This window comes from Pectinophora gossypiella, chromosome 8 (assembly GCF_024362695.1).
Source record: "Pectinophora gossypiella chromosome 8, ilPecGoss1.1, whole genome shotgun sequence".
In the NCBI taxonomy this organism is placed as follows: domain Eukaryota; kingdom Metazoa; phylum Arthropoda; class Insecta; order Lepidoptera; family Gelechiidae; genus Pectinophora; species Pectinophora gossypiella.
The window spans coordinates 5,956,154-5,982,337 of record NC_065411.1 but is presented as its reverse complement, the minus strand read 5'-3'; the positions used below and the strand labels follow the sequence as shown (position 1 = coordinate 5,982,337).

The 26,184-nt window shown below is 37.9% G+C and overlaps 2 protein-coding genes and 1 long non-coding RNA gene across 3 annotated transcripts; 1 reads left to right on the top strand and 2 right to left on the bottom strand.

Moving 5' to 3' along the window:
- Nucleotides 1-260: 260 nt before the first annotated feature.
- Nucleotides 261-1,526, bottom strand: LOC126369022 (uncharacterized). The gene is made up of 3 exons (XR_007566648.1): nt 1,337-1,526; nt 665-704; nt 261-496 (listed from the first exon to the last, which is right to left on the bottom strand). It is a non-coding gene; the product is annotated as an uncharacterized LOC126369022 (long non-coding RNA).
- A 1,187-nt stretch (nt 1,527-2,713) lies between these two features.
- On the top strand, nt 2,714-13,287 carry LOC126368883 (protein asunder). Its single transcript, XM_050013089.1, has 13 exons — nt 2,714-3,219; nt 3,819-3,893; nt 4,124-4,269; nt 5,045-5,191; nt 6,148-6,238; nt 6,738-6,866; nt 7,478-7,588; nt 7,849-8,009; nt 8,745-8,885; nt 9,225-9,375; nt 9,622-9,764; nt 11,141-11,289; nt 12,924-13,287. The coding sequence occupies exons 1-13, from the start codon at nt 3,004-3,006 to the stop codon at nt 13,163-13,165; spliced, it is 1,902 nt and encodes a 633-aa protein (XP_049869046.1). The 5' UTR covers nt 2,714-3,003; the 3' UTR covers nt 13,166-13,287.
- A 56-nt stretch (nt 13,288-13,343) lies between these two features.
- Nucleotides 13,344-20,980, bottom strand: LOC126368955 (uncharacterized). Its single transcript, XM_050013221.1, has 6 exons — nt 20,731-20,980; nt 19,075-19,171; nt 18,103-18,414; nt 16,502-16,694; nt 15,083-15,227; nt 13,344-14,020 (listed from the first exon to the last, which is right to left on the bottom strand). Exons 1-6 carry the CDS (start codon nt 20,886-20,888, stop codon nt 13,906-13,908), a joined length of 1,020 nt encoding a protein of 339 aa, XP_049869178.1. The 5' UTR covers nt 20,889-20,980; the 3' UTR covers nt 13,344-13,905.
- Between the last annotated feature and the right edge of the window lie 5,204 nt (nt 20,981-26,184).

Genomic DNA, 26,184 nt, shown 5'->3' with positions numbered 1-26,184 from the left:
AGTATTCATAAGAGAACAGAAAGGGAAAGTAAAAGGTAGGTAGGTGGTGTACTGTATCTTTCGTGTAAAACTTGTAAGTATTGTATGTTGTGTGCAATAAAGTATATTTGTATTTGTAAAGGAAGGTTTAGTCAAGATTTATCTAAGTCGCTTACACAAATCTATAACATTCATTACATTCTTTATTGGGCGCAGTTCGTATCAACCTGGAGTGTTGGAGTAGGAGTAAATAAGAACAGGAGGTAAAATGAAATATAAATTAGATCGTAAATCTGTTCATTTTCATTAGCAAGTATTTATTTCACACGTTATTAATTATGTACATTATATTTACAATAAATACAAATTTATTAATTTCTAAACAGTGTCAATTTGCTTAGAAACTGTCTTTGTGACACCCTGACACATTGTTTTTTTTTTCATTAAGTCGTTTGATCTTGAGGCGGGACTTGTTCAGCTTTTCTTTTAAATTTTTCATCTCGTCTTCTTGAACTGACTGAAATAAAGTTTAATAATAATGTTAAAATAGTATATGTACAAAATAATCTATAAAAATAAAAGTAAAATATATCTGATTTAAGTGCATTGTGCAGCTGGTTGAATTATACACTCTATATATGTATATCATGTTAAAAATATAAAAAAAGAAAATTATTTGATATACCTTTTCATGTAAATCCAGTCGACACTTTTGGATTTAATATCTGAAATCAAAGATAATAATAATTTACTTATATAAAACGTGTACAACTCATAATTGTTTAGACATAAAACAACTACAGACTTAGTATATACTAAGTTTATTAAGTACATAATAATATGTAGTTGAATGATAGATAGTATAAACGTGTTGTGATAACATGATACAAATATCTTATCTATCTATCCAGCAGTGAGATGATGCAGGCTAGGCTGAAATTTAAATTTAAACACCATTTCATCTGTCTGATCTATAATGTTCAATGTAGGAATAGCATCGTCTCGAAGACGCCTCCACTTTGAATTAGGAACACACATAAATGAATCCGCAGTAAAATGTTTCGAGCAAATACGGCTGTACTTATTTGGAATCCAATTTCGTCTATTAATGCGAATTATCCATTCTTTCTCTTTGTTATCGTCTACAGGAAATCTAAAAATTAAAAGTATCGATAATTTTAGTACATCACTATGGACAATCAACATAACCTCAAATCAATTCCGTATTCATCGATGAAACGTATAATATAATGGATATCTCAAATATTTTATGATACAAATCTATTCAGCAAAACATATTACTTTCCTAAAATTGTTCAGCAGTTCACATTTCACTAGAAAATTACAAAAAACTTACCGATGAAACGACAGAAGTTGTTGGCTATTTTCTTTTCTTCCTGAATGTGAGCTGCAGCCCCATACCACACAAGACATAATGTCACACAGTCGAGACACTCAATTATTTGATATAAATAAAAGTTTCTTTCCATTTATTTGGAAAAATATTGTTAAATTATCACTTAAAACAATCTGAACACAAGACACTCGTAAACACAGTTGACGCGACCGTGTCAAATAGTTCGGTAAATATAAGTAAAATCTTCTTATGTATGTTACTATGTATTTGGCCGAGTTAAAATGAGTCCAATAGGTCCAAATGACATTTCATGTTGTGACAACCTCGGAAAAAATGAAGCAAAGAGCGAATCATTTGTCCTTTTCTCACTCATAGTTTGTGTCGTAAGCTAGAAGAGAGCCGGTTTATAGTTTCTGAATTCTTATTTTAGCCTTCCTTCTATGCTTTAGTTATTGTTCTGAGTTTGGTACATAACGTAGACAGGTACATAACAATTTTTTTTTTTTGTTTTAGTTTTCCCCGAAGGGTAAGGCAAAGGGAACTATGCCCATACAGCCATGTCTGACGTATTTTTTTTCTTGATGATTAATGAAATGATGAAAGGTGATGATGATGAAACCTAAGCCCCCACCCTCGGAGTAGACTCCTACTCCGAACCCCAAACGAATTAACTCAAAAGTCCGCATAAACTTTTGAGTTATGAAGCGGCTTCCCGGCACGAAGCGAAAATAGGCAGATACACTTTGTTTATTGAATACTCCAATATAATAACACTCGCGAATGTCTTCCGACTAACTTAATGCGATCATTAACCACAAAACACCACTTCGTATTAATTATTTAGATTACTCAATGAAGAAAGCAACTGTCCCTTTCCCGTTTCCCGCCGAAAAGCCAGGTACATAACAATTTTTTTTTTTTTGTTTTGGTTTTCCCCGAAGGGTAAGGCAAAGGGAACTATGCCCATACAGCCATGTCTGACGTATTTTTTTCTTGATGATTAATGAAATGATGAAAGGTGATGATGATGAAACCTAAGCCCCCACCCTCGGAGTAGACTCCTACTCCGAACCCCAAACGAATTAACTCAAAAGTCCGCATAAACTTTTGAGTTATGAAGCGGCTTCCTGACACGAAGCGAAAATAGGCAGATACACTTTGTTTATTGAATACTCCAATATAATAACACTCGCGAATGTCTTCCGACTAACTTAATGCGATCATTAACCACAAAACACCACTTCGTATTAATTATTTAGATCATTCAATGAAGAAAGCAACTGTCCCGTTCCCGTTTCCCGCCAAAAAGCCGGTACATAACAAAATGGTAACAATGGCGTATACTAGGGTATTTTATAAGGAACGGTATGTGAGAAGTAAATTTCCTATTGCTTGAAAATATATTCCAGTATCATTAACCCATGTTAATATCAGTTTTTATAGTTATAATATGTCTTGTTATTTTATCAATAAAATTGGAAAACGAAATCTGTTTTTTAAACCAACTGCATCTGTTATCATAACGATATAAACATCTTTAAACACCTTATTTTGACAACTCAAAAAAAAGAAAGTTTTATTTTTGTTACCGTACCGATTTGTTTTGAGAATTTACCAAAATAAAGTGCATACATGCTATCTGAACTAGTTAGTAAAACTTGTGAACTATGTTCCCCATAAATCATAAGACTATATTTGTTCTTGACCATACTCCATACTTCGGTATCTCGTCGGACAATCCTATCGACTTCGATGTATCCAAAAGCCGGGGTCCTGGATATGTACCCTTACCCCCTATATGCAAATCCTTATGGACCTGCAGCGTGGAAGCGGCAGTAGAGTACTGTCGCATTGTGTGGGATTTATTTCCTGAAGGAAAACTGGTAAGGTCCCTTTGTATTCATTACACTAACCTAGCAATTTAAACTCTTGCTTGATCATAATTTACTGTTTATGCGACCTGTATGTATGTATACTTAAGTATTTATATATACATCTTCGTGATAATATTTGTTTATGTACACTAATTCTATTAAAGTAATTTGGTATTATAATATAATTTATGTACACCATTAACACATGTTTATGGAACACAATGTTCATGCCTCACCCAACAGGGTCCACATAATATCAGCGTCGTGGTTCACGCCGCGACACGTGCTGAGTGAGGCCTTTTTATCTCGGGACGTCCACCACCACATCATCATTTCGACAAACATCAGTCTTGCTTTTTTTGTAATTGTTTAGTGGAAATTTGATATGATGTTATTGTCTTTTTTTTGTGGGCGCCCTTTTATAATAAACTATTTCTATTATATTCTATTTCTATTCTACGTTTAACAGAAACTAGTTCACTTTTTCAAATTAACACTTTGCATTTATAAACTCCTATGTCTGCTTGAACAGTGCGGTTTCTTAATTCCTTCACTTATTTCATTGCTTCCATATAAAAAAAAACTTAATAATCTATTGAATATTACAGGTTCGCTTTGTTATAAGTGATTCCAGTGCTCATATCCTAAACACATGGGCAACAACACAACAAAATTTAACACATGTAAGTATTTGTATTTTGTTGTCTTTTTGTTATTTGATTTTAAATGTCATTTAACAACTTTTTAAATTTAGTCAAAGTCAATTTTTTGTGTTACTTTAAAATTAGCTTTTGAAATTTTGATGCTTCTTGAATTGAAAATGTGTGAAATAATTCAACAAGAGACAATCTGTAAAGTCAAAAAACAAAAAACATATATAAGCATGGTTAGATAAATATTTGCTTTTCAACAGATTCTAAATGGGCTATGCCTAGTGGGTCCTGTAAGAAGAGGCGCTGGAGGTGATGTTGTAGGCTTAGTTGCAGCTATAGAGTCTCTATGTGAGCCTTCTCCCTCCCAGTCATCTAGACCTCCTGCAGAAAGGCTCTTTCAGAACCGGTAATATCATGGTTTCATTCAACAATCAATCATCAACTAAAACAACAATCAATACTAACTTTAAACACAACAACATCAACTACAACAATCAACACCCACAACAACAACATCAACTACAACAATCAACAACACCCACAACAACAACAATCAACAACACCCACAACAACAACTATCAACAACAAAACCTAGCAACACCTAGTACAAAAACAAACAATCAATTGTGTTAATTCTGGCAGACAAAATTTAATTTTGTTTTAGAGCCGTTCTTTCACCATTTGTCTTAATATATTTATTACCTTACCTTTCGTAGTAAACAGAAGTGATTGATGCCACGAAGAGAAGTGATGTTGATAACAATACTGACAATCTTTTATCTTCGCTCCTCTATACTTTGTATTTATATGTAAAATAAATTATTTTCTATCTTCTTTCTTTCTTCAGATGTTAAAAAAATGTTTCGCTGATGAATGATTTATTTTCCTTTTCATGCTTCTCCAATGCTTTAGTAAATCGAAGTAAGGACATTTTAATTCATAAAAAATATTAAGTAATCTGTAGATCTTTACATGTTTCTTCACTAATATTTCTAATAACTAACTAAAAACTACCTTTAAAATTGTTAGGTATATAAAATAACCAAGTTTGTTAGTAAGAATGAATTTCGGAAAAATATTTTCATGTTTCATAATTTTTAGAGTGGAATTTTTCCGTAGTCAGACGTTTTTAGTTTTTAAACTGTTTTTTTTTATTTAGTACTGTATTTCTCAATGTGTAGAGGGCGAATAATCTGCATTACCAGTGCCAGGGATGATAACTCAATCAGGAGTCTGGCAGAAATAGCTCTCAACACTCTAGTTAATCAGAATAAGAAGGCTTCAATGTCTCAACCCTCCACCACTACAGGGGACAGCGAAGCACCACAGTAAGTAGAATAACGTTAATATTTATTTCTGTTCTGTATAAAATTCATGTTATCTTTCAGCTTCATGTATCATGTGAGGCTTTTAGTTTATATTATCTGGTTTTGGTACCAACAATTGCAGAAGAAATTGAAAAGCACAATAAAAGGCATATGGAACGGTTGACCAACCATCAAAACCCCTTAGCAACCATGCTGTTGGAAACCAGCAGCAGGGTGAAGAGGCTCAAAAGAATAGATGTTCTTGGGCACTAAAAATAATGGAAAATAGTGACATTGGTTGCTTTATTTCTAACAAATCAATAACAATGCATGAAATCTGATAAAAGTCTTGCGACTGATTGCAGACAAAAAGAACGGAAAAAAAATATATATTATCTGGTTGACCAATCCTTTGCCTAAGGGATAGGTACACGAAAGCACCTATCAGGCTGGCATGATCAAAGCCTCATTAAAAATAAAAAAAAAATCTTTCAGCTTTCAAATTCAGCATCTCCCTAGCGTTATCCCGTGTTTCACAAGCTTCTGGTCTTAGGTCTGTTTTTTGCAGACGCCACAGCTAGAATAAACTTCCAACCCGCGAGAGAAAAGCCAGCCAACTAACACAACAAGTTAGGTCACATACCTCCAAAACGCATTTATCGAGAATGTGGGTTTTCTCACGATGTTTTCCTTCACCACCGAGCATGTATTGTGATTATTTACGATTCTAACATGAATTCAAAAACAAGTTTGCCAACATAGGCATAAAACGTCATGTTGTTCAAACCTACCCTCAATTCCCAGTGGTCCTCACTGTTTGCTTCCACTGGAGGATAGAACCTCACAGTAAGAGTGAAGTATTCTTCCACCTCGGCGACCACAGCTTCGTATCATTCAAAATTATTTTAGAAATAAACTATGACTTTTTCTCACTTATTATAAAATTGTGTTGTTCAGTATTTTTTTTTTAATTACAGGTCATTAGTGATACACTACTGCCATTTAGTAATAATAAACGTAACGCCCGAAAAAGCTGAAACTGGTGTAACCAACCAACCACTTACGGAGGTAAGTGCTTAGACAACCGACAACCAATTTCGGCCAATGGCCCCGATTCCTGCAGACACTTCCTAATTTTACTTTGTTATACCTGTCATTTTCTTATCCACCGAAAAGGAAAGGGACGGATGAGTGACAGCTCTTAATTTTAGGAAGAATGAGTAAATTAATGAATAACCCGGGCGAATCAAAAAGGTATCTCGCTGGTATGCAAACCGTTTGACGTGTGCTGTCAACTTAATTCTATCGGGTTATTGGCCAATGTAAAATTTTTAGACGGTTGTTTTAGATTTGTGCTTAAAATTGAAGTGTGTTCCATAAACTTTATGCTTGTCGATTACCCGACCCTTTCTTTTTCGGCGGATAAGAAAGTGACAGATATAACTTAAAATAAAATTAGATGGTATTTGCAGGAATGAGCACCAATGTTCATTGAAATTAAACAATACCCCAAAGCCAAGGACATAAAAGAAGTAGGAATATTAAAATGCCTATGTTGCTTGTCCAGATGGGCGGAGGTATCATGGGCGTAGAAGTGATCGTGTCCCGAGCGAGCGGGCTAGCCAGCTTGCTCGGACGGCTGGTGTTGCCACACTACAAGCTAGCCATTACTACTGTAACTGGTATCCCTATGAAGGTAAGATTAAATGTGCGATTTATTTATGTTATCGGTTTCGGCTATGGACGCATTGAAAATTAATAATAATGAAATGATCGACTTTATGTCTACTGAATCAGATGAAACTTGAAAATCCTATTTGTGGTAGACCACAGATATAAGCCAGTATTGTGTCAATTTATCCATAGTCCCATTATGAACAACCACTGGGGACAAAAGGTAGTCGTAAAGTAGTAAACGCCATCTAACGAGTACCAACAGACAAATGAGTCGGTCAATAGGATAGTTTCCAACTAATTAGTGATTTTTTACTAAACGTCAAAACACGAAATTACTATGGAATTTGTATAAAAAAGCAACCTGTGATGTCATAGAAAAACGTGACAAAATGTCGCACTTATTATATTTTTGTTTAAAATTCATAAATAAATTAAATAGAAAGAATAAAATGTTTTTGTCACCTTTAGATCTGTGTTTATTTAGTAATCAGAATTTCATAATTTATCTTTGACCTAGCTACTACCCTCAATGTTGATAATCCAAATACGGTTTGGGTGTGATTATTCTGTTTTTAGTTTCACGTCAAACAGCACGAACTCCTGTAACAGTATTGTTATTGATATTATCAGGAAGAACAAAACGCGAGTTCGAGTGCCAACTACGACGTTGAGATCATACACTCGATAGAAGCCCACGCGGGACTGCGAGCCACGCAGACGGCCGCCGAGGCGTTGGAATCTGTGAGTAACGATACGTTTATATTCAGCTTTTATTTATACAGGGTGTTAGTGACATCATAACGAAAACTTCGAGGGATTATTCAGACCATGATTCTGAGTTGATATCAAGTGGAATTTTCCGTCGCCAAATTACTACTTAAAGGAGCCCAACTATCGTTTGTTGACCTTGAAAACCATCTATATCATCAATAGGCAACCAGTACGTACACACGCGCGCACGAAGCACGTGGTAGTATGTATGAGTGCTTTGTTGCATGGAGGTGGTACTCCGCTGGTGGACGCCGCGCGGCGCGGAGGGCGGCGCCGGCGGTTGCAACGGGCCGCTGTGGCGCGTGACGCCGGCCGACGTGGCCTCGCGGCCCTCCGCCTGTCTCGTCAACTTCCTGCTCAACGGACGCTCCGTCACTCTTGAAGTCCCTAGGTAATTAATCGAATTGGCTCAATACCTCATATTTACGATACTTTTCTAGGTTTTTGGGTGAAGATGCATGTATCTCATGACGAGGATGCTGTTTTAGATATCTTCTTCGACTTCGCAGTTCCAAATGGATATGTAATGTGTGTAGGATTCTAACATAGTTTAAGTTCACATTGTTACTAACAAATGTGGATTTAGGTCTGAAATAAAATAATTAATTTCACTATAGGTGCATATGACAGCAGGATAGAAAGATACATTACAGCCTACTGCCACTCCCCAGACTCTCCATACAAATGTCTCATTCTTACCCTATGACATAACGCAGAAGTGTGAGCGAGACAGACAGTTCAAGCCGTCCCCCTTACTCCTTGCCGGGTAACGGATATTTAAACCCCAGAGGGGGTGAAGTCGGCGCCCTCTCGAATTGGTGCGGGGCGGAGTGATACCGTTCTCTATTCTTTATTCTACACATAAAACACAAATAACCTATATACAGGCCGTATAGCAATCGCTAGTGCGAAAGATACTATTACGACAGTTATCCTACGCACATAAACCATGCCATGTACTTAATTAAGAGACTTTTTGTAATTATTTATTTTTAGTTTGGTGCAATAAAGTGTATTTGTATTGTATTGTATAAACAAAAAGTGTAGGGCAGGGGTTCCGAAACAAAAAACTTACAGCCTCTCGACTTCGACGCGTGTACAATTGAGTATGTATTTCACTTTCTAGGAAAGGCGGCGGCAGGTCAGCTTCGCACGTGTTGGCGGCTCAGGGAGGGGAACTGTGGATAGGCGCGCTCGGCGGCCGCACCCCGTATGACGACCCGCCCGCACTCTCCGAAGGCGCGGGCGGCAGGGTCACTGACTACAGGTTAACAACACAAAGACATCCGAAACTAGATTAATCCTTTGACGCTGCTTACCAGGGGTCAGGTTTCATTCACGATAGTAACTCAGTATCCGAACGACGGCGAATAGACGTACTATCCACGAAGGTTTCAAAACAAAGAACGATCTAAAACCTTACTAAAGCTCTGTAACGTTAATCGTTGCTGTGACAACTAGCTGTGACAAAGTGATCGTGTCGCCGCAGAATAAGAGCTCCATTTTACCAATTTCGTTGAATAATTATATTGTGTTTTGAGTTGCGATATACGAAATGACAAGCAAGTCATCAAACTCTACTAACTAAAGATTCCATAACTTCCAGGATCAAAGAGTTCGGCGCTCTCATGCAACAAAACAAGTTGTACCCGCTGCGAGGCGCCGGCGCGAACGCTAGGGCGCGTGCGCGACTGCAGCGACATACGACCTACTGGCCACTCACTATATCTTCCACGCTTATATTCAACCTGGGATCGGTGAGTTTCGATTCGGCCAACTAGTGAATGCCATCTGAAGAAAACAATATGTCACATTAAAAAAACACACACACACGCATGCTCGCACGCACGCACGCACGCACGCAAGCACACACGCAAGCACACACGCAAGCACACACCCACACACACACACACACACACACCTTTAAAGCCGTCTTGCCCTATTAAGTTTTAAGTTGTTTTACCTCATGCACTGCTTTTAATATTTTCCATGATAATCTCCAGGTAATGGAGCCACTGACGCGACTCGTGGTGCAAGAGTCGTTGACCGACGACGAAGTGGACGCGTGCCGCAACGTCCTAGTTGCGTTGCTCGGCATGGAGACGCGGCATGAGTTCCCCTCCGCGCAACTGCCCTCCAACCTGCGGTGAGTACTGACTTACTTAACCCTATAAAACAGTCTTAAACACATCCATCAACCCGCTGGAGTATACTCCAGACCGCCTCCGGTTGATTGAGGCCTGTGCCCAGCGAATGGGACGTATATAGCCTGTTTGTTATTTTAAAAATAGTCGTATAATCAGTTTTTTTTTTGACGTGACTTATTGTAGATTTGCCGCAGATGGCATTAACTACTTGGCTGGACAAATGGGAAGGGCTGAAGGCTCTCACCCGGTACAGTCATGAGCAATATAAAGTACCCACATTAGGACTCTGTCACACTAACATATTTGACATTTAGTGAGACTTACAGTTCAATTTGTCAAAAAAGTTAATGTGACATGGTACCTAAGTGTATACATATTAATGCTCGTGACCGTACAACGTTTAAGACAACAGGCCTGAGGGTGCCCAGTTGGGCGCGAACCTCGGCTCTGGGCGTCGTCTGAGAGGAAAAATATTTCAATAGCGATAAGCGCTGATTGAGGGAAATCGTCGACCACGCCGCCGGGGCATAATCAGTGAGGACGCTGATATTCCTTGAAAACCCGGTTCAGAGAACGCGTGACTTTTACTCTCCACCAACTCAGTATGAACTTCGAGTACCTCGAGTTCTAAACCACTGAATTTATTTTCTTTATTATTGAATTCGACTTATGAGTTTGGATCATAGAGAATAGGGTACTTTCCAACTTGTCAAAGCAGTTACTTTTTACTAAACGTCAAAACACAAAATTACTATGGAATTTGTATGAAAAAGTAACCTGAGACGTCATAGAAAACCGTGACAAAATGAAGCACTTATTAATTAATACATTTTTCTTTATTAAAACTCATCAATAAGTTAAATAGAAAAAAGAAAAAGTATTTTGTCTCCTTTAGATCTGACTTTATTTAGTAATCATAACTTCATCATTTATATTAGACCCAGGAAACAACTCAATTGATTGCATGTGGTTTCCAGGATTTATGTCCGGTTAATGGCAATAGGCTCACCTCCTATTAAATGAGACATGTTATATACATAGCTGGCGAAGAGTCGGTGTATATACTATATTATACACCTCTACCTACCCCTTCGGAGATGCAGATGTGCTGCTATGATGTTATGTTGATATTAATAGTCGTTAAGCCAAGTGAGAGAGAGACCATCGGACAGAATGAAAACAATACATCATAGAGGTGGAGTATTACAGTAGTACTCCTTCCACCTAACCTGCGGTTGACTGAGGCGAGGCGTATACCCAGTAGTGGTTATGATTCGAATTCCATGACCTTACAGACTTGGACTACCAGCTTAAAACTTACCTGCTCGGACTAAAAGGGAACTTTAATATAAACCCATTTCTACTATCTCTATAGGGGTAAATCAAGCGGACGACGCGAAGAGCAATGGCGTCAAGTATGGAGCGAGCTTGAAGCCCTCATCCGAGCGCATTCAGCGTCGCCTGCGCACAGAGCACTCCTGCGCACGCTGCTTGAATGCCGCGCGCACAACCACGGCAGTGATGGTAAGATTTCAATCACATTGAATCTTAAATATGGCTGTGATCTATGCTGCTTTTTTACGCGAGAAAATGCATGATGTGCATCTAACTGTTCAGTTAGATTTATAGGTACGGTCACGAATACTAATCTGTACACACTTTGAAACCATGTCACATTAACTTTTTTGACAAATTAAACCGTAAGTCTCATTAAATGTCAAATATGATAGTGCGATCTATCCACTTGCACGTTTCAAATGTAATAATATTCTACATTTCCTTATATCACCGTTATAAACGTTTTATAGAAGTAATCTTTCATGACCTCTCGCGAGCCTTTTTAGTTGAAACGTCTAAAATATTATTAAAAAAATATTCAAGTAACATAACATAAGCTCACTATTATCCCAATTGGGGTAGCAAAGGTACATTCATCTACATAAACTAAGTTCTCACGCCTCCCCAAGGTTTCTGGTAGACCAATGGATAGGTGATAATTCGAGTGTGCATTTTATATTTGTAATTTGTATGAATGAAGTGTTAGATGTTATTGGTGCCTTTTGGGAGGTCAATATACGTTATGTTCGAGAACAATTTGAACATTTTTAAATTTAATTTATTGTGGTGTCATTAACTATCGGCTTATATTGTAATATGTGACTGTTTCAAGCATGGTTTGTATTTTTTCTTAATTTTAAGTTTAACCATGCATTAACTTGTGCTTACTGTGCATGGCATGGCTTGCGTTTTTTTTTGCCTGTCGCTTATTTTTTTATTATGACTGCTTTTAATATGTATTCCTGACGCTAAATAATTAATCTGCTACTTACAAAAAATAAACGCGGCTAGTAGTTATCGTAAGAATTGTTAAACACCCCTCGTTTTTGCATCGAGAATTAAAATAATCTTCAAAAAGTCAATCACATCTTATCTCGTATATTATGAACTTTACTTCTTACCGTATTATTTATCATTGATCCGTTGTTCGTAGATTTATTACTCATCAAGTTTATATACATACCTATAAATGTAAATGTTTTTGCTTCATTTCAAATTGATGTCGTATATCTAAACATTCTGCAAAAGCTGCAACCTTCGATGCATGTTGCATGGCTTAAGTTATATTTTTGTAATGAGGGAGAAAAGTATTTAACATTTTAAATCTGAACAGCGCCATCTCTATATTATTAGGGGAACATCGCCTGGAAAATCCCTCATTGAAAGAATTAAAATGCTAAAAGCTATTTTTGATTATATCCTAATTTTTTTTAAGAAAAATTTATTGTTCAGAAATTCAAACATGTGTTCTAAGGAGATTTTTCCTGTGTCACAAGTTGCACAACCACAAGTTGGACTTTTAACTGATTACTTTCTGTAGATGTAGTGTTCTAAATCACCAGCTACAAGATTGTTAAACATGAAGTTGCGACTGTTGCAAAAATTGCTATCGTATTAAGGACATGTGCTGATCGTGGCATATGCTGACATGGCTAGACCTTGACTATTCAGCAAAAGTACTGATTGAGCAATCATTCGGCTATTTAAGATCCCAATTATTAAAAAGTTGATTGAAAATTAATTGATTATGCAATATAAATGAAGTTTGCCTCTAACTGTTAGTATTGTCTGTTGATTATGTTCCTCATATGATTCAACAGGTGAATCTCGGGCGACGGTCATCAGAGCTACTACTGATTCTCCGTTGTCTCCCGTTGGTTCCGGCAACGGGGCCTCCAGCGGCAATGGCGGGGAGATCTGGGCTCCTAGGAATGTTCTGGAAGCGTTGCTCGGAGCGCCGCGGCCTAACCGCCGCCCAGACTTCGCAGGACGCATGGCCGCGGGCAACAGGATAGCCACGCTGTATCCACAGTTACAGCAAGATGTCGAGTCGCAGCACTAGTGGTGATGAATGATGCTTGTAACTTAGTATTTTTAAGAGAAAGTATGTTCGAACGATGGGTGATGATGATAATGTAAGTACTGTGTAAATAAATATATGAATTAAAATTTGATATCACTTTATGAGCGTGTTTACTTATGTCATTTTTGGGGAAAGGATCATGAATAAAAAATGCGAATTATAAAATTAATATCTTATATTTGTTCAATAAAAACTACATTGTGGGCCCGTGTGCCCGGCGCCCGGGTAACACGACCTTTGTATTATCTTGTTGCATATAAACTCTGCGGGCAGACTGTCTCATAAGGCAATGGTGTGAGTGTGACGGCAGCTTGCACCGCTCGTCAAGGCATCTGGTCCGGATCTCTGCGGCGCCCCGCCTCCCTCGCCGCCGACAAACTTTACAATTATTGGAATGTCACGCGGGATGCGAACGTTCAAACATTAAAATTATTACAAACAAAACCTAACACTAGGCCCTATCGCGAGCCACTCCCAAAATACACTCACATCGAAATAATGTATTGTACAATCTCAAACTCGAGTGCGCCCGACATAGTCCATAGAAACGCATCCAAAATATTTAATACCCTATAAAACTTACAAAATCGACCGGTACTCTTAAACTTAAGGCTAAGTTAAAATTAATCGGAATTGAAAAATAAATTACCTAGGTACAATATTTTAGTCTAGAAAGCTATTTATAGGCGCACGAGGGAATGTGGTGGGTGGTGCGCGTGTCAGTGCGTGGCTTCCCGCAGCTTCTTGACGGGCGGCGCCGCGGCCGCCGCGTCCGCCGCGTCGCACGAGTCGCCCAGGGAGTTCTCTTCTGCTGAACTCGCCTCCTCTATTTGCCTGCAACAAACAAACACTACAATGTTTCTCTGTTTTCTACAATAAGCGTGAACACTCATTGTTAGAACAAACAAATACTAAATCTAACTATGTGAAACTGACTGGCTGCAGCCGTAAAAAAACAATGCGGCGTGTATTCAATTACAACATTGAATTTATTACGCGCTTACATTACACCGGCCCCAGAGATAACCATACGTTTTTGTCTACTAAGTATAGAAACAGAGATGTTATTTGGAATATTTACATTGTATAAGTACAAACGCGAAATATATCTTCTTATCCTCAACAAAACTTGTTCACAATAAATCTAACTGAATCACAGATTGTTTTTTTTTATGTTGGCACACGCAACGGTATTTATTCAAACACGTGTAAAGGGAAAGAATTATGTCGGATTCTTGTTGGCATTAATTTACACGAAAGAAGAAGTCGGCATTAATAAAAATCTCGTAGTACAAATTATTCTTCACTCATTAAAACTTCAAGCAAATGAGACTAGTAAAACATTATTTCAAGATAAACATAGGGAGGAAAGATAAATATACCTAGTACATGTTAATAAGTAAACTCGGAATGTATCTTTAATTTAATAATATAATCTAATCACGTTTATCCTTCATAGTTTAATGAACACAAATAGGTAGCCTTTTACGGCATTCCCACGATGATAAGCAATGTTTTACATTCTAAGAACGCAAGTAAGAATTAATTCATTCTTCTTTTTGATATTGCATTCTGACGTGCTTCTTACACTGAGAACGCATAGTGTTCAGCAAGTTGCAATTTTGGTACAATTTATTTATCACTTTATTCTCCTCTCTTGAGAAATTAATTTTGGTGAAATACTCGTTCCATTATTATGGTATAACATCATCATCTGTTTAAATTCACTGCTGGACATAGGCGTATTCTTTTGTATAGTCATTACGTTAGTAAAGAAAGATTATGTTACATGGTGTTATATTGAGAGAGCAGAATTGGCTTTGGATAGAGACAAATGGCAAATGATACTGCGATAAAAGCGTTTTTAAGTTACAGAAGAAGAAAATATAATCTTACCGTTTCGCACGTGGCGTACTGAGGGCGGAGTCGGAGTTGTCGGAGGGTGACGCGGGGGTCGGTGGAGACACGGCCTTCGCGTCCAGCGAGTCTTCTGTGCAGGACGTCGTCGTGTCCTCGATCACTGAGTCTACTGTTAGTTTTCCTGCAACAAGTTGCTGCGTTATAGAACCGATAGATAGCGTAGAGACTCGTAGACAGGATGGGACGTTATCTTGATTCTTACGCATCGGTGTTTGTTATAGGTTTACAGTAACAATGGCCCCGATTCCTGCAGACATCTCTTAATTTTACTTTAAGTTATACCTGTCATTTTCTTATCCGCCGAAAAGGAAAGGGACGGATGATTGACAGCTCTTAATTTTAGGAAGAATGAGTAAATAAATGAATAACCCGGGCGAATTTTTAGACGGTTGTTTTAGATTTGTGCTTAAAATTGACGTGTGTTCCATAAATTTTATGCTTGTCGATTACCCGTCCCTTTCCTTTTCGGCGGATAAGAAAATGACAGATATAACCTAAAATAAAATTAGATGGTATTTACAGGAATTAGCACCAATAATGTGAACTTTATTTTTTTAATGTATTGTCAGATCGCAGGTCATTTCCTAACCGAAACTGATCAAGTAGCTATCACCACAAAGATACACCTTAGGTGTTTTTTTGACTGACTATCGAAGTAATTTGGGTATATTTAACGATGACTTGTGGAAGCTAAAGAAAACCTATAACAGTGAGAGTGGGTGAGTGGGGTGGCAATTTTGTTCTTCATTTTGCTGCTGTAGATTCATGCTATCTATACTGGGAACGCATAAAAAACATAGAATACGTTAGGTTTCTTATTTTCCTGGGCATATCGTAAAAAAAGGTAAAGGTACTGTCAAATTTTCAGGTTAGGTAAGCGAACCTTTAGGAAAAATTGAAGGGAAGAGAGGAAGGGGTAGACCTAGTAGAACATTATGAAACAAATAAAAGAGAAGGTGCAGGTCGTGTCGTATCAGGAGGTGAAGGTTTTGGCGGGAAGAACAAGCTCTTAAATAAAGAGAGAGAGAAGCGGACCTTGAAAACGAAATGATGTACGTAAAAAGGATTGTCCTTGACGGACTATTACATGGGCGATGGGTTGATCACGTGTAATACATATACATACATAAACTCGCCTATTTCCCACCGAGCTAAGCAGAGACTATGGAATTCAATTCACTTCGATCCTGACACACTTCTCTTGCTTCCTCCACATTCATCAATCGTTTCATACACGCACGCCGGTTCAGAGTAGATCGTACTAAACCTTTTCTAATCACATCTCCAATTTGGTCAACTATACGATTTATCATATCATTTGTGTCTTTTTCTCATCCGAGGAATTACGGCTTGGTTTTTGTTTTTTGTAGAATTGTAGATACATAGCCTGCTTACCATTGCCATTTGTAGGGGGTTCCAAGTTGCTTTCGTCGCTGGGTAGTGGCGAGCCACCGTTGGTGGGCGCTGGAGCTGTGGTATTCGGAGGCTTGCCCAGCAGCTCCGGTGCGAGCTCCGACACGATGTGGTGTGTCCACACCGCCAGCTCGACCATGTGTGCCGACCATTTCTTGCCGCACCCGTTTTGTTCCTGCGGATAAGAATAAGAATAAAATAAATTTATTGCCAGTAACAATTTACATTTGCTATATAAACTTGAGGAGCTCGGTGGCGCAGCGGTAAACGCGCTCGGTTTGCGATTGTTAAAGTTAAGCAACTTTCGCAAAGGCCGGTCATAGGATGGGTGACCACAAAAAAAAAAGTTTTCATCTCGAGCTCCTCCGTGCTTCGGAAGGCACGTTAAGCCGTTGGTCCCGGCTGCATTAGCGGTCGTTAATAACCATCAATCCGCACTGGGCCCGCGTGATGGTTTAAGGCCCGATCTCCCTATCCATCCATAGGGAAGGCCCGTGCCCCAGCAGTGGGGACGTTAATGGGCTGACGATGATGATATAAACTAAGTAATTATGAATATTGCGAATACGGGCAAAAGGAAATGGCTCAGCTTGTGCTGAATATTTGCAAATGAAATACATGAACTACATTACATAGGATCACGCCAGACAGAGACAGAGACCATGAAATTCCAGTCAATTAATACGATCCTGACACACCAGTTTTGCTTCTTCCACTCGGGACTCTCAACAAAGTCTCCATGCATTCTCGCCGGTTTAGAGTATTCTTGACCTAGCCTTTCTTTAAATCATGTGGATACGTAAATATGCGTATTTATAATTAATATTGTTTTTATTCTAGACTATAACCCATGTTTTTTTTTACTATGAGTAAGTAAACCCTTTTGGGGTTTGATCACAAATTCTTCTTACTTCAGTAAAGAGGAACTTACCAGGCTTTGTTCCCCAAAAACAATATAGATGGTGTTGTACAGATTTAATGTGATAATTACCTATTTTCTCGTTGCTCGGGTACATAATTATTCAAAATATAAAGTAATGGCAGAGGCATGTATGAAAATAATTGTTGCTTGATGTTTGGATCAGATATGGTATAGAATTATTGTCTACCTATATTGCTTCTCTTTATTTTGATCAGAATAATAATGAGTGGATGATGTGTTGTGCCTGGGTATAATAATAAGGGTCATCTTTTATCAATATTATTATTAATCTATTTTTATTAAATATTATTCATGTATAATTTTTCTAATAAGGACGATAAAGCGTTTGTGTGGAAAGCATTCAGTGTTATCAAACATTTTGTCAATTTAAATGAAACCACTATTAGTCCTTTCGGCAAACAAGTGCTTTGCCGTCTGAGCTAATTAAATTACAGTCATGCTTTAATTATGGCACCACATGTTCGGTGAATTCAGCGTGGTATTATTAATTAAGTACCTATTCAAATCTCCTTCCGAAATCATTTTTGTCGTGCGGAGGTCTTTGTTGCTCTGTGTGCATCCCCAAACTAATTTATGCGAAACGTGTTACTTGTTGTAGAGCTAGTAAATGTAAAGAAAGAAGGTTGAATGAAAGTCTTACCTTATTTAACCTATCACAGACGCCCTGTATATGGTTTACAAAATTGAGGTATTCCTTGGCTGTATAGTCGCTGCCTTCCATTTCTGGGATAGCTTGGACGCATTCGTCAGCCATGAACGGCGCGATTTCGGGGCTGGCGGCGGCGAGGAGGGCGGATGCCGTTGCTGTGCCCACACCCTTTAAGTTGCTAAGTGCGGTCATCGCAGACTCGATGTTTGGAAGTTTCCTGAACGCCTTCTTCGTCTCTGCCATGACTGCTCTTGGTGTGTTCACTTTTATGAGATATGATAACTGTGGATAAAACTTCCCTCTCTGCAACAGAAAAGAAGTGTTGTTTCGTTAAGTTGTTAGTGTTTTCGAATTATCTCAATAGTGAAGAGTTATGCGATATACCTACCTACTGTTTTCTGAGTGGTTATTTGATATTTATTTTCCATTTTATTTTGTTTTCTGATAATAACAAGAAGACGGCGATGATTATTGTATCTAGTGTTTCGTTTTTGTATTCCACTATTTAATCATTTGAGTGGGTGTAGTCAGACAACTAACATAAGTGAGGGTGTTAGGGTAAGTTTCTACAGAGTTATGTTAGGATACTGGTCGTAAATAGTTACGCTTAAAATTGGTAACTTTTTGACAAATATCACGACGTAAGTAGGTAATGAAACCAAGAAGAGAATGTAGGATATACCTAATTTTGGATGACAGAACAGCGCGAATCGAGCACCGAAGAAGCGAAAAGCATCCGCTAATTAATCATTATTTTTTTTTGTTATGCTTGAAAAGAACAGAGGGATAAAAATATGCCACATTCAAAGCAATATTGCTTTTTAGATGAATTGATTCAGTGTGCCCTTTTTAGATTCCCAGCTTGAAAATATGTATGTATGAACATGTTTAAGTTCAGTGTTTTAAAAGTAATTCCGCTGTGTGTTATGATACGTGTGGTTGCAGTTTACAAACGGCACTTACAGCTTGTTTCCATTTCATGAGTTGCACCAATTCTTCGTGGACCATGTGCGCTTCCTTGCCCCTGGACTTAATCTTCTTTGGTAGTTCATTCTGGTACCTGCAAATAAAGAACAAAAATACGTCAAATATTTAAATAAGTAGGCTAAAGAATTGAATTGGCGGAAGAGGGAAACCTCTGCCCTATTTTAGCCTAAAAAACGCTGCACCGACAAGAGTGTGGCTCTTAAATTGATGATGATGAAAGAATTGAAGGCTGTTTTCTTAGGAAGGTGTTTTTATTAATAACATAATTTAATAATAAAGAAATAAAAAATTGCATGATTTTTGTAACATCTGCCAAATAAGTCTATAAAATAATAGCCTATAAACTAGGTAGGTAGGTATATAGACGCCATCTCTGAATATTAGAGGCTTTGCTTATCCTGTCTTAAATTGCCCAAGTGATTATATTTTTAAATGTATACCTACTTAATATTCATGTCATCTACCTGGGTATGAAGAAAATTGTGATTTAAAATAGGTACATGAAAAATATACCTATATTTTGGTAAGCACGTACATTTTGTTTAAATATCTATTATTAGTAAGTACTTAACATAGGTAGGTACCTACTTATTTAAGCACTAATTTAAAATAAAAAAACAACGCCTGATCATTATCGCGTCATTTGAAATCGCAATAAATTCGCGCCTTTTCTCTTGTTTACCTATTTGAAAAGGCATGTTAGGTTACCTATAATATAAAATACCTACATAGGTATAATTTATCATTCATAAGTATCTGTATTTTTATTTATTTTCGCAAGCATTTTCAACACCTAATAATAATAAATTTCAACTAGGTACTTATCTAGAAATACCATGACCATAGTTTGGCTTAAATGCTCTAGTTGACCTTGAAACTCAAAAATATTTTCATGAAAAATATAACATATTAGTCGACAAATAGGTAGTGCATATTATTCATAGTTATCATCACTCATTTTATTTACAAAACTTCATTTTTAAACAACCAAGTTTCTCCATGCTCATTGCAAATGTGGGCACTAGACATGATGACTCACTGTTTTTAATTATACCATAAATAAAACTGAAATTACTTTTCCTAGGGCACTGTAGAAACGGCCTGCAATATAATATCAAATAATACTAGGCATTTTCCTAATAAAATGTTCAAAAACATTGCAATTTCCATTGCAAAGCCAAAAGGCAAGTCACCATTTTGAACGGATGTGAAACGTACTCAACAAAGCATTGTGCTATTTTGCTATTAAAAGTGCTCGGAAATTAATTAAGAGACTTGTATTTTATATAGCTTGTTATTTAGTCAAGGAATCAAGGGAATTACAGCTCATTTACTCTCAAACATGGACATAAATACTCTAAAACAAGTCATGGTAGGTACGTAAGGACAGCCACCATTTTATAACGCCTGAGCACGGTGATATTTTCCTTCACACTGGCTTCTGGAAAAACGATCGTGTCAATTTGACATCGATCCCACGTGACGTAGTGATTTTAATGAGCCGTCCGCGGACTAGAGATGCAGTCCGCGAGGGAGGTAGCTATCAAATCAGTTTGCACGGATACACACACAATACAAGTTCATTGACACGCCACGGCCGCATTTTCTCCTTTCAAAGGCGTTCTTACTTACCAATTGTCCAATTTTATGAGCTCCTCTGGTTTCTTTGTTTTCTGCTCAGCTTTTAGTTTAATCGCTTGTGGGTATAACGTCAATACACTGTCAAATTGTTTTGCATCTGCCTCCAGAAAGAAAGTAGACGTGTCTTTCGCGGTAGCCATTGTGAACATTCTAAATGTACAACACTGCGTATTTAGTTAGCTATAGCTCCGAACTCGACGCGGCGGCAGCACCTGGCCAACTGGCCGCCCTCTCCCCACCCGCCGCCATCTTGTCGACTGAACCTCGGAATGACGTTCAATAATATTGTTGTTCACGACCCATTTTATTAGTTATTTTTAATTAAAACACATATATTTTTATTAAAATCTCCTGAATATCATTATATCTTCGTATTTTAGGGTAAAAGTTCTACCAATTAAGCATTTATGCGAACAGATTAAAGCAAAAAATGTACTCACTCGCCGTGACAAGGTTAATGCGGATGTACTTTGAGTCGTGGCGTCGGGCATATGTCTGGCCTCCATTGGGAATAACAGGATGGAAAAAAATAAACTCCATACTGCCGAAATTCACTTCACTTCACTGCAATATGTATATTATAAAAGAAAATAGCACAAAATTAAGCACAGAGTTAGTCACGTCGACCTCGGTTCACTATCAATTTCCTCAAAGTGACGCAACACACGACACCGTTCCGCCGAAACGGCTTCGTAAACACGCATATTTTCCGTTGCATTGCAGTACACACTGAGCTCGGAGTAGTCATGAAGTAGTAACTAGCGGTGTACATAAGGCATTTAGGTAGTAGGACGTACATATCACCGGGGTGGAACGTCACCTCAGCAATCGGCTTTGTTGTTTTGATAAATCGCCATGTGTTCTGCTCCCTTTTAAATTTAGGTGTATTATCGGTTATTGAGTAGATAGCGGTAATGATGTGCTCTTTTAAATTGTTTAATAATGAACGGGCTTTTTATACACTAAAGAACTGCCTACATTAAATTGGTTAAACTGCTAGATTTTGACTAAAAAGAACTCATCTGCTATTTATTACTTACGTAATTTATATCAAATAACAGAAAATCTATCTTAATACCTAATTGTTTTCACTTCTTTATCTACCTATATTGGAACTAATTATCTAGAGTGGCTGCGTGTTCTTATTGATGGCATATGGTTCTGTCCACCCCGATAGGGATACGGCCATAACTAGGTATATCGTCTCGCCTTAAAGTTATAGTGAAAACTTCGTAAACGTAAGTTTTTTTGAAAAACCTATGCTATTTTCACACATAAAAGCGAATACTTATAAATATGTATAAGTACTTACTTACCTAAGTATTTCTTGATAAACCGATTTTAAATTGCGAATATATAAGTAAAATGTATCTACCTACCCATTTCAAAAACAAAATGTGCAAGAATGAAAAAAAAAACCTTAAACGCAAATTGGGGCCGGGTTGTCCATTACTTTGTTGCCCTGGATTCGAACCTGCTATGCGCAACCTGACAACCAATCCCTTTCACAGCTGCGCCCGCCGCAGGTTTTTAACGTATTCATTCATTCGTAACAGTACATCTGAAACTGTAAAGTATCTGTTACATAAAAATATTTTTATAATACTTTAATAAAATAAACTATTCCTTTCAAATAGTGTCCGTAAAATAACGCGTAAGTAAAAGCTATTTTGCTGGATTGTTTAGGAGCGAATTCTATTTCTCTTGTGTGGTTTGACAGATCAAAAATGAGGTCACTTATCAACCCTGGTGCCAGGATTATTATTGAGCCGCCAAGGGGCCCTGACATGGCTCATGTAACGACTACATAATACTTTTTTAACTAAATAGTAGTAAGTAATGAGAGACCACAGTTGAATGAGATTTTTGCATGGAGTGCTCTGGGCACATCGAAGCAATTCATCTAAAAAAGCAATATTGCTATTTGATATTTGCGTGCAATGCGCACTGACTTTTGTATGCGCTAATGTCAGAAAGCAATATTGCTTTTTTCTTTAGACGAATTGCTTCGATGTGGCCTTTTTAACCATTCCGGAATACGGAGACCGGAACGAATAAAGACGTGGAAACGTTCAGCCGCTTATTTTCCCGGGCATTTCATACAAACCGACTGAGGATTTGTGTTCTTTCTTTCATGATGGAAAATTATAGGGACGATGGGCTGGTCATCTAATGACACTGTTCATCACTATCCATCTTAGGTTGCTACGGTTGCTTGTAGTTTTACCCCGTTACCCTACCTCTACTATCGTGTGGGTTGTGAGGTGGATTACCAGCTCCATCAACCCGGCGGCTTAATAGTAAACCTGACACCAGTCAGGTTTACTATTAAGCCGCCAAAGGCCCTCTGAAATAGCTCATGTAACGACTACTTACTTACATCAGTAAGTAGTAACTGGGACCAACAGTTTAACGTGCCTCCGGAGCACGGATCATCTTAGTTTCGGAGAATCAGGTGATCAGCGTCTAATGTCCTAATCTTGGGATCACGAAGTGATTTTTGTCATATGTCCCCACCGGGATTTGAACCCGGGACCTCCGGACCGTGAGCCCAACGCTCAAACCACTGGACCACAGAGGCCGTTACCCTAATCCCTCGTTATATATTACAGGCGAGAGTCTATATGTTTTTAACACCATCAACGGGATTGATCAATGACTGATATTTATTATTGATCATTTCGATATGATGACAGTCAATGACTTCATTGACTGTGTGTTGTGGATTTATTTGTCAATAGACTCCTACATTGGTCATTCGTGTTCGTAGATTTTTTGCGAATTCATATTGCCACATATTTCGTACAATGAAGATATGGACATCATAACACTTATCATTGTTTCTCGTTACATTCGTGTTGAGCTCCCAGCGGGATGTGTGTAGAAAGAACAGGGCCATAGTAATTTCTCTTGCTTCAAGTACAATAAATTATATTTTTTTATAACCTGTTTACTATTTTTCTTACATTACCTACATTACAACAAACCTGCCAATTTTAAGTTAAACCTGTCATGTTCTTATCATCGCGAAAAGGAAGGAAGGCTTCTTTACGTGTCATTTATTTACTATAAACAGTGAAATAAAATAAAATTAAAAAATCGATCATTCATACAGCTAAGTATCAATGAACCAATTTGTCGTCGTTTCCTTGACAAAATAGGTATTTTCAGTTTCCTGAAATCTTCACAGACTGAGATTTAGTTACCTTTGATATCATAGGACTCAAATACCTACCTAGTAGTGTGAATTCTCTGAAAGTATTGTTTTCTTTTACCCATCAGTAATTTGAGCGTGATTTGATTACCATACCATTAAAATAAACTCGTCGAAAAGTTCTCGCATAATAATAGCCATTCAACAAAGAGAACAAAATAAACTGACAAAGAATAACAAACGCCCGTTGAAAAAGTTTATGACATGCAGCTCCGAAGATAACTCGACTATATTTTTCACTCGAGCGCATAAAAGATAACGCGTTGCCATGTTGCAAGCAGCCCCTTGACGTTTGGAAATACAGTGAATAGGGAGCGAGCGTTGAAGGGATCGTTGGGCCCAGCATACGGGCGGCAAACGTATTGGGGTTTGTAGACAAAAAGTACGAAGGGACGAATGCGCGCCGAGGGCTTAGGGTTGAATTTTTTATGGAAATACCGGGCAGGGACTGTAGGGAGCAACCCGATAAACGGGCAGACTGCCTGCTGCTACGAAGCGCCTGCCAAAATTTGTTATACTGAGCCATAATATTTATAACGTACTGTGTTCTTGTAATTTTTACCTACCACATACCTACCTATTGAATTTTAAATACTTTAAGTAGGTACCTATTTGAGGGTCAAGTTCCTGTTTATTTCAAAGATAGTAACCTAAATGCGGTAAAACCACAAATTTTAATTTCATTGTTGCTTCGTAAATTAGGACTAAAAAACGAGAGGTACCAAATATGTTTATTAACAAAGTCGTTACTACATTAGCAAACTTTAAAGAAAATCTGTTATGCAAAACTAATCACTTCAGTTACTATATTTTAAGTTTTTTTAAAGTAAACTTCTAAGAATGGATCACCTTATTAGTATTCTTGAGAAACAAAAACGCTCGTAGTCGGAATTAAAATTGTTCTTTTTGCCACAAGGTCAGTGGTGAGTTGACTTGTGGCTCGCTCTTGATTGCCACAAAACAGGATCTGTATTCTACACACTTACACACTCAGTATATTTTACATTACGATTTTACCAGCAACATTAAAGCTTCATGTAATAAGAAACGATGCGATAGCTATTAAAGTGGAGAATGGAATGCAATGTTATTTCGCAGAACTGAACAGCCACGTTTAGATGGTCTGATTCATTCATTAGGTACCTAGATATTACTAATGTGCCACCCTTGTGAAACATATAGGTACAGTCATGAGCAATTATAATGTACCCACTTTAGGACTTTGTCGCACTAACATATTTGACATTTAGTGAGACTTACAGTTCAATTTGTCAAAAAAGTTAATGTGACATGGTACCAAAGTGTATACGTATTAATGCTCGTGACCGTACCTACCTACCTAGTTGACTTCTACATCATGCTCGGGAAGATAAGCAGCATAAAAATCAAAGTTTTTCATTTCATCCCTGACAACGCACGGGACTAATTTAGGGTACCTACCTAGATATAGCAACAAAACCTTCTTAAATATAACTATTTCAGACCAACAAAACGGAACCCAAATGAAAATACCTTCGATTGTTTACCGATAAGATATCCGCCGCGCCGCCATCTTGGTGCTTTCGTGCTCCCGATTGGTGGAGGGCCCCGCCGACCAGGCAAATCAGTACGCCGCCACGAGCTTCAAGTGACGCACGTACGCGTCAGTTAGTTAATAAATACCACGCAGTCATTATCATTTTCAAAGCGCTAATTTGCTGAATGGAAATATATTTATTGTTTTGTGCAAATATTCCAACATGGAAACTGAACGGAAGAAAAATAAACGATATTGTCTCGCAAGAGGCTGCGTAAATTCAGACAAGAAGATGCCGAACCTGTCCTTTTTTTCACTGCCCAAGGACGCCGAAAGGTAATTTCAAAAAAATACTAAATTGTTTGAGAAATATTAGTTTAAAAGTACGCATAAAGCAAGTTTGTTAGTGTAAACTGTGGCCTAATGCTAGCGTCTCAAGGACGATTATTCACTGCAGGCCGGGCGATAGCGACATAACCTAATAATAACATAGCTAGTCGACCGAGAGGCGGCCATGCTGACTCGCGCCCGACAGCTAAGCCACCCACCAGCCACCAGCGTTATTGACCCCGCCGGCGGTCAATGAGTCCCCCTTTTTAACCTATAAGTGTATACCTATACCTACTCTCTCAAAGTCCAGCCGTTTTAAGCCTCATATCTACAGCGCGTTGAGGGTGCCCCTTTGTTCACATTACTTGTATTTTTTTATTTTATC

Excerpts from the sequence above, each read along its gene's own strand:
- LOC126368883 (XM_050013089.1), top strand. The coding sequence starts at position 3,004 with ATGTTCCCCATAAATCATAAGACTATATTTGTTCTTGACCATACTCCA. Across the intron at positions 6,867-7,477 it reads TAACTGGTATCCCTATGAAG|GAAGAACAAAACGCGAGTTC; the intron begins GTAAGATTAAAT and ends TGATATTATCAG. Across the intron at positions 9,765-11,140 it reads CAACTGCCCTCCAACCTGCG|GGGTAAATCAAGCGGACGAC; the intron begins GTGAGTACTGAC and ends CTATCTCTATAG.
- LOC126368955 (XM_050013221.1), bottom strand. The coding sequence starts at position 20,888 with ATGTTCACAATGGCTACCGCGAAAGACACGTCTACTTTCTTTCTGGAG. Across the intron at positions 16,695-18,102 it reads TCTGTGATAGGTTAAATAAG|GAACAAAACGGGTGCGGCAA; the intron begins GTAAGACTTTCA and ends TCTTATCCGCAG. Across the intron at positions 15,228-16,501 it reads ACCCCCTACAAATGGCAATG|GAAAACTAACAGTAGACTCA; the intron begins GTAAGCAGGCTA and ends AACTTGTTGCAG.